The sequence below is a fragment of the Notechis scutatus genome, chromosome 4, assembly GCF_049901735.1.
Source record: "Notechis scutatus isolate UNSWTSFEM ecotype Mainland chromosome 4, rNotScu1.2, whole genome shotgun sequence".
Taxonomy (NCBI): Eukaryota; Metazoa; Chordata; class Lepidosauria; order Squamata; family Elapidae; genus Notechis; species Notechis scutatus.
This window is the reverse complement of record NC_142012.1, coordinates 131,531,651-131,544,925: the sequence shown is the minus strand read 5'-3', so window position 1 is coordinate 131,544,925 and position 13,275 is coordinate 131,531,651. Positions and strand designations below refer to the sequence as shown.

Sequence of the window (13,275 nt, the reverse complement as noted above, 5' to 3'; positions counted from 1 at the left end):
AGAGATGTGTTGAGCCATGTTTCACAGACAAATATGATGTCGAATTTAGCCGTATTTAGTAAGAGGAGAAATTCAGGTATTTTATTTACAAGGCTTCTTGCACTGAGTAGCTTGCATTTAAGGCCAGTTTTAGTTGGAATAGAGGTAGTTAGGGGTGTGCGTGCCTAGTTTTGAGTGATGGTGGATTGGATGGGGTAGGGTTGGATGCGGAGTTGTGGGTTGTGTGACTTTCTTTTGATGCAATCAGCACGGTAGTCAATGTACAGGTCCTTTTCTCCCTTGTCTAGATGGTTTTTGAGTTCTTCACGGAGTTCATGGGAGCGGATTCTTTGCAGTATGGATAGGTCTGGTCTTGAGCGAAGTTTTTTATGGCGTTTATTGTATGAATGAATATACGTTTGCTGGACTCATTTTTGCAAACAACTCTACAAAATCTTGGAGCCACAGAGCCGTCATTGTATTTGAACTCAGGGCCATCTCTGATTATTTCAATATCTTCAGGAGAGATGTTTGTTGTATTTGAGTTGCTTATGATATTGCGAACTTTTGTTTATAACCATGCTTTAATCCCATATTTATAGCCACTGTAAATCATTTTAGGATTAAGAATGTACAAATACTATAAACAAACATATTTTAAATGGTACAATATTGTCACAATACAAAACAACCCTGAATTTAGCTGCACTTTTACCCACCCTTCAAGGTTTACCATGCCTGAAAGCATAATATATAGTAAGAACTTACAGCAGCAGCAGAAAGAGCTGTATATCCACTCATATCTGCTATATCAGGATGGGCCAGATTTTCCCTCAGAATTTCATAAACTCTTTTATAGTTTCCTTCTGCTGATTTCTCAATCAGTTCTTCAGCAATAAGCTCTTTGGGACCTTTAGCTCCAAAACCGTACCGATTGCCTTTGATAATAGCATTAATATTCCACTCTATGTCACTCTGGCAATGCCTGAAAGTAAGCAAAGCCATAAAAAGCTAGAAATACAATAGAAGTACAGTTTTGTTGTTACATGCTAGTTAGATGGACAGATAAGACACAATGTTTTTTTCCCCTTACTTCTTCTTATCAAACTTTGCTCTAATGCTGAGTGAAATGATAATTCTGGATTTTACTACAGACTGAAGATATGAAAAATCACAGGACCAAGTATCCCCCTTCATTCAATATTCTATCTGCATAAAAAAATATTCCCTCTCAACAGGAAATTAACTAAGATGGGGAAAGGATTTAATCTTGCTCTCTCATGAGTTCATTTATTTAATATGAAGAACAATTGATCATGTAAATGATCATTTTCAATCTAAACAGGTAAAGATAAACAAACATTAATCATCCAAATAAAGAAAGTTTTTTACTGTTCCACTGTTTGGGGAAAAAAAGGTAAGAAAATGGCTGCAGGAGCACATAAGAATAAATCCTATGTGCCTATGCTCATACACATGCACAAATATTTATACAGGATTTTTTATTATTTTCTCCAAATGACCATTTTACAGTACTAGAACTAAACAATTAGTTAAACTAAATGCAAATAAGTTGAGGGCCAATTAAAAAGTACTTTTTAAAAACAATACAGCTAGGGAACTTCATGCCATAAGATCAAGTGATGGCCGCCTATTTAAACTTTAAATTTAAATTTTAAGAGGTTCAACAGACTCATATAAAATATTAGTTATCTTTAGTTATTAATCTTCATAGCTCCTGAAGCACAGAAAGCTTCTAGTTGAAAGTGGATGTAACCCTCCCCACCTTGTTTGTGAATTTCTCAAATCCTCTTAAGTTGCTACAGTGTGTCACATAATGCTGGACTAGATTGGATCTCTCCCTTTCTACAGACTCTTATTTGTTATGTTTCTCTCTCTCTCTCTAAGCCTCTGCCCAATCTTCTTAAACATTAAACTAATTAAAAATAATTAAACATTAAGATAAATATAAATAAAAGTACTTCTGATAAATGGAATTTGGATGGGGTTAGAGAACCGGTAGAATCAATCAATCAATCAAGATTTCAAATAATATTTTAAATAATATTTTTGAGTACCTGATAAGTAGTACCCCCAGTAGGCACAAAGAAAAGGAATGAGCAAAATAATCACTTGTACAGGCTTTTGAGGAAGAATTAAGAGGGTAAGTAAGAAAGAAGGTATATTTCATCAGCTGTTGAAAGGATAGAACGAAGCATATGGTATAAGCTTTGAAACATACTTAACTGAATTGTATAAGCTATTCAGTTGAAAAGAGATATGAAAAATCAACAGAAAATAAATTTTCAACTACATTTTCATGTTAGCAATTATCAGTTCTTACCTATACTTATATATGTTTTTCTGCATCTTAACCAGAATAGGGGTTATGTTTGTTATACGCCATGGTTTTTCAGAAGCGTGATGTTTTCGTTTCTTAAAATATTGAAAATCAAACTCTTTCAAGAAGGATTGTGTAAGAGGAAGATTATCTGCATCAATTGAATATATATACATATTAGCAGGCAGCGTATAGTTGTCATCATTTAGGAGAAGGCGTTTGAATCTGTAGAAAAATGGATCCTTTTCTTCATTCAAGTCCCATATAGAAGTGCTTTCCTCTGAAATATATTGCTGTTTAGACTCAGCATCAAAATAGATACTGAGTTCTGGGAAATCAAAAAGAGTAAAATGCTCAGGAATTTGTGTACATAGTTTAATAATATGGTGTCGATGCCACAGGCCAACATCTTGCCTATCATCTGGATAAGTTTCAATTCCTGGTCCAAAACGTTCATCAGACTTGTAAAGCCCCTTTAGAGGGAAAAAAATGTTCAAAAACAAAAGAAGATATGACAGAATAATATAGACAAAATACAGAAAAGAATGCATCTTTAATTTATTTGCGTGCTTATTTATTCAAGGAATACTAAAAAATTTAAAGGATTAGCAATACTATGAAAGAAATCAGCAGTCTATAACCCTGTAAATAAATGAATAAATTTTGCACTACTCTTAAAACCATCCATAGCCTTGAAAAGAAACAGGTTTCTCAAATATTTATTGAACTTATTCATTTCACAAACATGATAGTATAGTGTTACTATTAGAATTCATAATTTAATATTATTGATAGAACAGAATAGAATTCTTTATTGGCCAAGTATGATTGGACACACAAGGAATTTGTCTTCAGTTCATAAGCTCTTAGTGTACATAAAAGATGTAAGTGATAAATCATGATCATAGTCATCATAAATACACTCATTATGAATCATAAGATACAATGCTTAGTGATAGTTATAGGATACTAATAAGCATTCAAAACAGGGGTGGGCTGCTGGGGGTTTGCAGGGGTTTGGGAGAACCCCTAGCTAAGATTCTGTACAGTTCGGAGAACCCCCAAATCCCACTCCTGGCTGGCCCTTCCCACCCCTCCCCTCCCAGGAGTCTCCATGTGGCCTGTTTTGGATGCAGGTAAGTGCAGGGCGCACACGGAGGCTCGGGGAGGGTGAAAATGTTTGTCCCGGAAGTTCGAGGAAAGCCTCTGGAGGCTGGGGAGGGCAAAAACATCCCCCTCCATGGTGCAGGAAGCCGACTAGGCCAGGGGTCTCCAACTTTGGCAACTTTAAGACTTGTGGACTTCAACTCCCAGAGTTCCTCAGCCAGCTTTGCTGGCTGAGGAACTCTGGGAGTTGAAGTCCACAAGTCTTAAAGTTGCCACGGTTGGAGACCCCTGGAGTAGGCCACACCCACCATGGCCATGCCCACCCAGCAACCGGGCAGAGAACCCATTGCTAAAATTTTTGAAGCCCACCCTTGAATCAAAATCACACTAGGAAACTAAATAAAGCAATATAAATCATAAAGATACAAGCAGCAAGGTTATGTAAGTAGAAAAGGAGATAGATAATAAGGATGAGACGAATAATAGTAATAAAGTCTTAGTAAATAGTTTGACAGTGTTGTGAGAAATAGTTGTTTAGCAGAGTGATGGCATGCTAAACATACGGCATAAAAGTTTATGTTACCTGAAATTGTTTTCCATCCGTAAATTCCATAGTCCCATAGCCTTCTTTACGATTAAGATAAAATGAACCTGTAAATCTGGAGCCATTAGGCCAAAAGTAAACTCCTTTACCATGACGGTAATCTTTATAAAATTGCCCTACGTATCTCTGCAATAAAGAAAAAAATTAAATGTATTCTACTTTAAATGAATATATTCCACTACATCTAGAGAATTCTAATTATTAAGATAAGCAATGCTGCAACATCCATGGATATAGTTCATCTACCTCATATTATGTAGCATCTGCATGCATTTTTCTGCAATCACAGCATTTCAAAACACAGAAATATATTTTCATGACTAAATGATCCCATACTGTATATCAAAATTACAAGGCACTTTGGAAGAAAGTTTCAGGATGAAAAATTTTACTTTGAACCACAGGTGATTTTGACTTTATAGTTCTTTAATCTCTTTCCAGAGTAGTCCAATTTTCCAGCAGCAATTCTTAAACTTAAGTAGTGAAAATTAAGCTATTCTGAGAATAGGTTAACTAAATACCACCTTCCATTTTTCACCTTTCATTCCCAACATGCCAGCTTTTCAGTTTTCTTGTCAATGAATGTTTAAATGTGTAATTCTTAATTTCTACTCTAAGTTTTAAATTTTCAGGATGGCTTTTAATATCTACTCTTTCTAAATGTTTGAACTCAAGTCAATGTTTTATAATTTTTTTTGAAGTGTAGACACATTTATCAAGCATACAAAAGAGGTTGAGATAAATAAGGAATTCTTATGCCAGTGCTATATTGTCTGGCTTATTCTCAATTCAGATGGTGCATGTGAAAATCCTTGCACTTTACCCACTAAGTAGCACTTACATTTATATTAAATTATGCCACATTAGGAGCTTACGTACAAAAGAAACTCAAGTACAAATTAAGGCTTGAGCACAAAGCTACTTTGAGTCGTATGCATTTTTCTATTTTATTCCTGATATTGTCTATACATGTTGAACAATTAATATTGTGTTTTAAGAAAATTGAAAGAGAAACCAGGTAAGAAGATTAAGCATTAGATATATCTGTAAATAAACATAAATTAATACAAACTATGTATATAGTTATATTTTTTAAACAGTAAGAGAAAAAATATATAATTAATCCAATGAAAATCCTAAATTAAATGCAAACACTACAAAAGATATTTAGTATGTATAATAAGTGGAAGAGCATTGAATTTTCAAAGAAAACTCAAGATATAAATGCAATAAATTATGTGATTTAAATTCTGTTGCGAGGTTCAACTGAAGATATATAAGGTGAATGTGTATAAGATGGATACTAAATAGGGCATGCACATTAGGCCTGCTTATTTCTCTCTGTAACATCCATACATTCTGCTGCAAGTTTGAAGGAAAGCTGTATGTATACATGGTTTGAAGACAGGGAGAATAATCTGACAGTCAATTTTTTAAAAAATCAATAAAATGATTAACACCACTTCTACATAAGAAATTTCATAAATGAACTATGCATTGGTTTAAACATGTTCTTTTGTAAGTTTTGACTTTCAATCATTCACTGGATATTCTGAACTTTGGTATAATTTCAACCTCCATAGTCTTATTATACCATAAACCATTAAACAAACATGAGAAACTTCAGCACACAGAGAACTAATATATGTAGAATTGGATAACCAACTCTGAGTTAAACGGAAAACCTGATTTATGGAAACCTTTGTTTACCTTACTAAAATATTACAGTAAATTATAATTACTGAAAATCAGAAAACCAGGTGGCAAATTTAAACACATAGACAAAGAACCCTAATGGGCAAACCATCACTCAGGTTTAGTATCTGAAATAGACCAATCAATAAAAGAGTCTTTTGTTTAAGAGGTGTCCATATGTATGTATGATGAATAATTATTTCAAAGCATGTTACAAAGACCACCTAAAGATGCTAGGCCCAATTGTTCTTATAAATAAAGATGTTCCAAGCATTCATAGGAATGTTGTACATTCTGCCTTCTAAAAAGCTTCTCCTGGGATGCATCTATAGCAGTGGTCCCCAACCTTTTTTGTACCAGGGACCGGTTTCAAGCAGAAACATTTTTTAAAGGACCGGGGGAATCCGAGTTTGGTAGTTTGCTTGCAGACGTTTCATTACCTGACTAGGTAACATCTGATGTTGTTACCTAGTCGGGTAATAAAACGTCTGCCAGCAAACCACCAAGTTCAGGGAGCGCCTCGGCCCTGCCTCCCTCAGCCCCATCCCTCAGGTGTCTGCCTCCCTCCCTCCCTCAGGTGTCTGCCTCGTTCCTCTCTCAGTCACTCTATCACTCCTACAGCAGCCCAGGAAGAAACTGCTTCAAAGAAGCCGGGGGGTGGGGTGGCTTTTCCTGTCGCCACAGCTTCCCCGAAGCGCCCGTTTCACCCCCACCCCGCCCGCCCGCTCGCGGTTCAATCCACAGTGCTCCGTTCTACCTGCCTGCCTGCCTGCCTTCTTCGTTTCGGAGCAGCTTCGGCTGATAAAAAGAGGCGAATAGTTATTATTCTCAGCCGAAGCTGCTCCCAAACAACCAGACAGGCAGAACGGAGCACTGTGGATTGAACCGCGAGCGAGCGGGCGGGCGGGGTGGGGGTGAAACGGGCGCTTCGGGGAAGCTGTGGCGACAGGAAAAGCCACCCCCCCCCCGGCTTCTTTGAAGCAGTTTCTTCCTGGGCTGGTGGAGGAGCGAGAAAGCGACTGAGAGCTGAGCCAGAGAGCAGGACAGGCTTCGGTTGCTTCCTCCCTCCCCTTCTTTCATTTGTGTCCTTGATCCCCGATCCCAGCAGCATTCACCGAAGGCGAAGAAAGCCGCCATTTTTTTTAATTTTATTTTCTTTGCGGCCCGGTAAAGAGTGCTCCACGGCCCGGTACCGGTCCGCGGCCCGGTGGTTGGGGACCCCTGATCTATAGGATACATAGGAAAGCCATCAATATATACAGTGCCTCGCATATGCACTGAATCCCAACCTATTTTCTACATGTTGATAAATTTATTGAGAGAAATCTGCAAGTTTTCTTAAAGTTCTCAGAGAAAGTTGATAAGAAATAATTGAACAACAGTAGTAATTTACAACCAACTGCCAGTATATATCACAGCTCACAAGGGAACAAAAATTGAGATTTTAACTTATATTTTCAAAGAATTTTAATATAGCAGCATCATCTGCAAGCCTAGGAAATTTATTCCACTTGGCTTCATCCATAGAAAATAACTACAGCTATACACACTGAGAACTGCAATATTTAATAAAAGAGAAATCTGTGGAGGATAAAACTCAAACAAAACTATAAACCCTAACCAATCCACGAATTTTATTCTTGGTAAATTTCATCAATATTGCATTTACGGCATGAATTATCATGCAGTAAAAAATACAACTAAATAATTACTTTCAGAATGATATATTGGATTCTGTTCTAATAACCATTATTCCAGATACAGTAACTAAGGAAGGTGAAGTAATTGACAAAATATATTAATAACATATGAATTGTATCTGAAATGAGTAAATAGGAACTATATCTATACATTTGAGGCTATCATTAACAATTTTCTATCAAACTCAAGCAATCTCTCTCAGTTTAAATATATAATGGCATTCAGACATTTATGTATTGTCTTCTCAATTTGATCCCCCACATGAAAATACTCTTATAAATAATCCCTTAAAAATCTATTAAGAAACTAGAAGTTAATAGTATTTTTTTCAGGTGTGAAATCCAATTGATTAGTCATTTCAAGCTATTAATTCAAAAATCTGCATATAACACAGGCTAATAAGGGACAAGGAAAGTACTTGAAGAGTCAGTTTGGCCTGGTGGTTAAGGCACCAGGCTATAAAGTGGAAGATCATGAGTTCTAGTCCTGCCTTAGTCATGAAAGCCAGCTTGGTGATTTTTGGCCTGTCACTCACTTTCAGTTCAACTTACCGCACAGGGTTGTTGTTGTTGTGGAGAAAACAAGAGGAGGAATGTATCTTGGAAATTTTCACCCCCTTGGGTTATTTGTAAAAATAATAAATGCAGAATATACATAAGTTTAAAAAAAATTTAAAAAATTCCTAAAATAGCTCACTGTAGCTTTAACCTAACTACTTAAGTACACTAGTAGAAAATAGACATTTTCAAACAGTTCCTTTTTATTTATTTACACAAATATGAATAGAATCTTATATTAAACAAACTTTTATTGCAAATTGAGATATTTAAAAACAAGGCATGCAATCTCCTTAAACCTCATATTATTATCAAATATTCAGAACTGTGAATTTAAGTAACATTGAATATTTATAAATGCACTGTAGATGAATTGAATTGAAGTATTCCTTCCTTTTTCTTTTTCTTATGCTAAAGCAATTGGTGCTACCTGGCTATTAGCCATTGCTACATGTTCTTTTAGTAAAAGAAGAAACTTCTGGGAAAAGCTAAATTACATATCTAATGCATTCCATAAATCAGGTTAGATTATATGCTAAATGTTGAATAAAATAAACCATAAACATTAAAGTAAGGATCAAATCACAGTATAATTGCAGAACATTTCAAGCAAAAGATTCCAGACTCAATCCCTGGCATTCCTAGCTAGAAAAATCTGATAGCAGTTTAAAAACCTCTCTCTAAAAGACAGTCAGACAGAAATAATGGGCTAGGTAGTCCAATAGTCTGAACTGATAAAAAGGCAGTTTCTTATTGTAATTTCGTACTATTAAATTTCCCACAAGAAGATTGTAAAAAAATTTCAAGCTTAGCATTTGATGAATCCTATGGAGTGGGCAATGTTTTACTTTGAAAACATACAGTGCAACTCAGGGATCTATGCCAGTTTGGCTTGGGGATAGTCACCCTAAATGCACAAACGTATTTATAGGCATTTCTGCAATATAAAGTCTTTTTTTGATATAGACATGCATAGTAACACACAGTCCTGGTTTTCAAAAGTTTACTCTGGTGGAATAAAGAAGGTCAGACTCCTGTTCAGCTATAAAGGACTATTCAAGGACTGTTTGGCAAACCAATAGGAACGCACAAAAATATAGTTTGATGGTTTTCTTCAAATTACTTCTTTTGCTCACAACCTAAGATATATTTTAGCCTCTGTTTCATTCAAATCTAGGCATAAATACTAAAATAACCACAAAGTAACCACAAAACCTAGAGAATCAGGAGATGAGGTTTCAGCCAAGCCTTAAACCTAGAAGATTTACTGAATATGATGCCTACTGAAAAATATATCTCTCCAACTGGCATAAAACTGAAGCGGTTTAAGGCAGGGGTCCCCAACCCACAAGCCACGATCCATATCTACAAACATTAGAAAAAATGCAGAATATTAAAACAATAACGACCTTAAATTTAAAAACTGAATTAAAATAAAACTAAGCAGAATGAAGAGAAAGGCACAAAGTGCACAGATAGAGGAGTGGGCTGTTCTCTATTCCATTATACAATTCCACACCCGCATTAAGGCCTCAGGCTATGACCTCACGGGGCAAGAGGTTCTAGAGGGCTGAAACCATGGCAGAAAAGGTTCTTCTGGGCCCCACCAGCCGAAAGTCTTTGGTTGACAGAGTTCACAGCATGCCCCTTCTGCCAGCATAATTGTATGCATGTATTTCTTACATGTAATTAGCTGCCCATCTCATATAGTGACTCTGATGTATGATGTCTCCTCAGAAGTAAGTCTCACAAAGTTCAAATGATCTACTCCCAAAGACAATGCACATAGACAGTACTTTCAGCTGTTCAGAGACAGTCCAGCTTTTTAACTATAAAACAATTTCATATAAAGCTTAAGAGAAACCAAATTATGTGAGAATCATGATCTGCCTAATACTATAACCAAAATTAATTTCCAAGAGTAAAATTAAAAATAAAATTCAAAATAATTATATTGTAGAAGACTTTATTATAATTAGTATGTATAAAATAAGGCTTTTAGAATTTTCTGAAAATTGTCATCTATTAGAAAAAGTCAGAATTTTTTCTGTCATGTATTTTAGAAAATATTGTGACAGATATATTTACCTCGAGCATGCATGTTTGGGCATGAACACTAACCTTGACTGTTCCACAGCTGGTTTTATTATGTGAAGTTGTAATAGTAATAATACTTTACAGAAGGTACCAAAATATTAAACCAGTTTACCTCACCATTGTCCCAGGCAAATTCTCCATATCCAAGTTTTAAATCAAATGAAAATTCGCCTTTATAGCAAGAACCATCTGGCCATTCTTGCACTCCAGATTTATACTCAAATCTATTATTGTTCAGATCATCTTCAACTAATATATCTTGCTGTTCATTGCTTTCTTCCTCATAATCTTTTCTCTCTTCTTCTTCACCACATTCATAATCAACAGCAGATATCTGCTCAGTCTCACTTTCTTCTCCTGGGAATAAATTATTTGCTGAGAAGCCATCTCCTGGTTTATGTTTCTTTTCTCTGAAATCATAATCAGGAACAGTTACTATTCTTTATCAACTAGATTCATCCAATACCAAGCTCTTCCACACATAACAGGATGTTTCAAAATGATTTGCAAGTAAATGTATGTAGCTTAGAATCCTATGCTTACCAGAAAATAGGCTTAATTTAAATCAGCAAAAATTATTTTTGAGGAAATATGCTAAAGATATTGGAACTGTTACTAAATGTAACTGTTACTGTTATTTGCTATTAAACATAATCAAATACAAATTTGCAAAAAGAAGCAATTTGGTTGCTTCTATATTTTGCACAATTAGGAAAATGGCAAAAGACAGTACCAACTTAAGATAACTAAATAATGTTGAACTGGATGCAGATGTTATCATAATCATTCTAAATATGAACTTGCTGTTACAAAAAAAATTAACTTTGAAGATAAGTCAAAATAACATATGAAGTGAAAGAACAAAGAATAGTGGCCTGAAAGCTTTGTATACTTTAAATAAAACACAGCATTTCTGCAATAGGTTGAAGCTGACACATAGTAACATTTTAAAGCAAATTATGTAACATTTTAAAGCAAACATTTTAAAGGACATAAGTTTAGAAATACTTGCTAAATTTTTCAAGAAATATGCAACTATTAAAAATATTGTTTGCTCTGGGTGCTATTATAATCACGCTTGTATAGCAGAAGAGCTTTTATCCCACAGAACAAAACCATTCAAAATTGTCATCATCCTTAGAATTTTGTACGTTTGTTGTCATATAAAAATATATCCACACAATTCTCCCACAGAAACACTGATGAGATCATGTTTTCTCCATGCTTAAAATATATTTGTTTACATATATTCATTGAGCCAAACCAGCAAACAAATCCTAAATACTATTTCACTTTGCTGTTATATCTAAGCCTCAGTAATTTAGTGCACAATATACTATTTCTCCTTCCCAGAATACAATTAGTTCCTTGGGATTCCTAACTTTGAAAGGATGTACTCTGCAAGTTAAAAATTGAATGGAATTGTCAAATTTCATACTCCAGGTTTTGGCTTAAAGTATAAATGAACAATGGAATATATAATCTCAGGCCCATATAAAGTACATCTTTAAGCACACTTTGTGTTGCTTTCCCCAACACAAAGACTTCCAACAGGACTATTATTCTGTTATATCAGACAACGAAGACGGCTGTGATAGGAATTGTACATTAATCCAAGACAAATGAATTGAAAAAAAAACTGGACAAGCAACTTATGATATCCTTCTTGTCCAAGGGTGGGAATGTCCTCCTAAGGATTTTCATACAATCACCCTTTCTCATTCAAGCAGTTGTAAAAAGGTTCCAGCTACAGTGTCGGAAGTTATTTTGTATTTTCTCAACACAATTGTCACGTCTTACCCTACTGGTGAGGAAAAATTACCAAGAAGAAAAATATGAAAGAATTGTAATGCCTTTTGATTAATGACACTTTAAAAGTCTCTGGGTATGAGTATTTTGTAGTAACATCCAGACAGAGGCTTTTAATACCCCTATACCTCCTCTTATACCTAGTCCCATAGTTCTGTATTAAAAGCAATTATCAATATTAACATGCTCTTGTAACACCACTTGTTTGCACTTTACACTTTGCATTCATAGCGAATAACGTTGATATCCAAAGGTGCTTTTTAAGAGGCAACTGGACTTTCTGGTTTGTCTTTAAAGACATTTCGCTTCTCATCCCAGAAGCTCCTTCAGCTCTGTCTGGATGGTGGGGAATGGAAGGATTTATATTCCTTGCAGACAGACATTCCCCACCATCCGATCAGAGCTGAAGAAGCTTATGGGATGAGAAGCGAAGCATCTTCAAAGAAAAACCAGAAAGTCCAGTTGCCTCTTGAAAAAGCATCTTTGGGACAATCATGATCCGGACGACTGAGAATCTCCATAGACGGTTGATATTCAAAGCAATAGATGTTTAGTTTTACAGTGCCCGCTAGCCGTACAAAAACTTCCCCGTGCAAAAAAAAGGGGGGGGGATATGCGCGGAGGTGGGAGGAAACTTTCGTCCACTGATACTAAGACACCGCAATCCTTCCACTTCACACGTGAACGCCACGCGGCTCCGCGATCCGCCTATTCCACCTTCGCAGCCTCCGATTCATGTGGCTGCGCACACTTGCCGCCGGCTTCCGCCAGAGGTCCGTTGGAACTAGGAATCTGGTTCGCACGGACGGGGAAGACTCAACAGAGCCTCTCAGAGAGCGGCACCCACCCAAGAGCCGGAGCGGCAGCCCGAATAGCCTCCATCCGATCTCAAGGTCCGCTGGACCCGCAGACGCCGCCTCATAAGGGCCGGGCGGGGGAGAGCAGAGACGTAACAGTCAGCGAAGACGTGCTCCAAGCGCTGCTCCTGTTGTCCCTCACTAGGAAACCGGCGCAGGTAGCGGAGAAAAGACGGCCAGATCTCTCTCCAAGAAGCTCTGGCTACCCCGCTCCTGCCCGGCCTGCGCTGCATCCGAGTTTCCATAGAGATCAAGGCGGGGTTTCGTGGAGCGCGAAGTGGCTCCACCTCGCAGTTACTTTTTTTTTTTTTTTTTAAACTGGCGGTTTTCATTGGGAGAAAATGCTTCGTGAGAAACAGGCTTACAATTGGTTTTCTCAGTAATCACATAAAATTCGGTGGGCATATTGATCTAGATTATATTACAAGAGTATTTTTAAATCTTAGCACTTCCTTGTTGTTCAAAGGATTGAGGTTCGTGTTTTGATGTTTAACTAATTCACCAGTTATGTTCCTGTGTAGAAGAAAT

General features: G+C 36.4%; 1 protein-coding gene across 1 annotated transcript in view; it reads right to left on the bottom strand.

The window, feature by feature from the left end:
- Positions 1–12,878, bottom strand: part of ANKMY1 (ankyrin repeat and MYND domain containing 1) — a 47,232-nt gene extending 34,354 nt beyond the window's left edge. Inside the window, exons 1-5 of the mRNA XM_087964975.1 lie at positions 12,738–12,878; positions 10,194–10,491; positions 4,011–4,157; positions 2,324–2,793; positions 748–964 (exon numbers count right to left, since the gene is read on the bottom strand). Of these exons, the coding sequence (XP_087821101.1) occupies positions 748–964; positions 2,324–2,793; positions 4,011–4,157; positions 10,194–10,491; positions 12,738–12,772 (1,167 nt within the window). The 5' untranslated portion in view covers positions 12,773–12,878. The remainder of the gene's footprint in view (positions 1–747; positions 965–2,323; positions 2,794–4,010; positions 4,158–10,193; positions 10,492–12,737) is intronic.
- Positions 12,879–13,275: the final 397 nt, after the last annotated feature.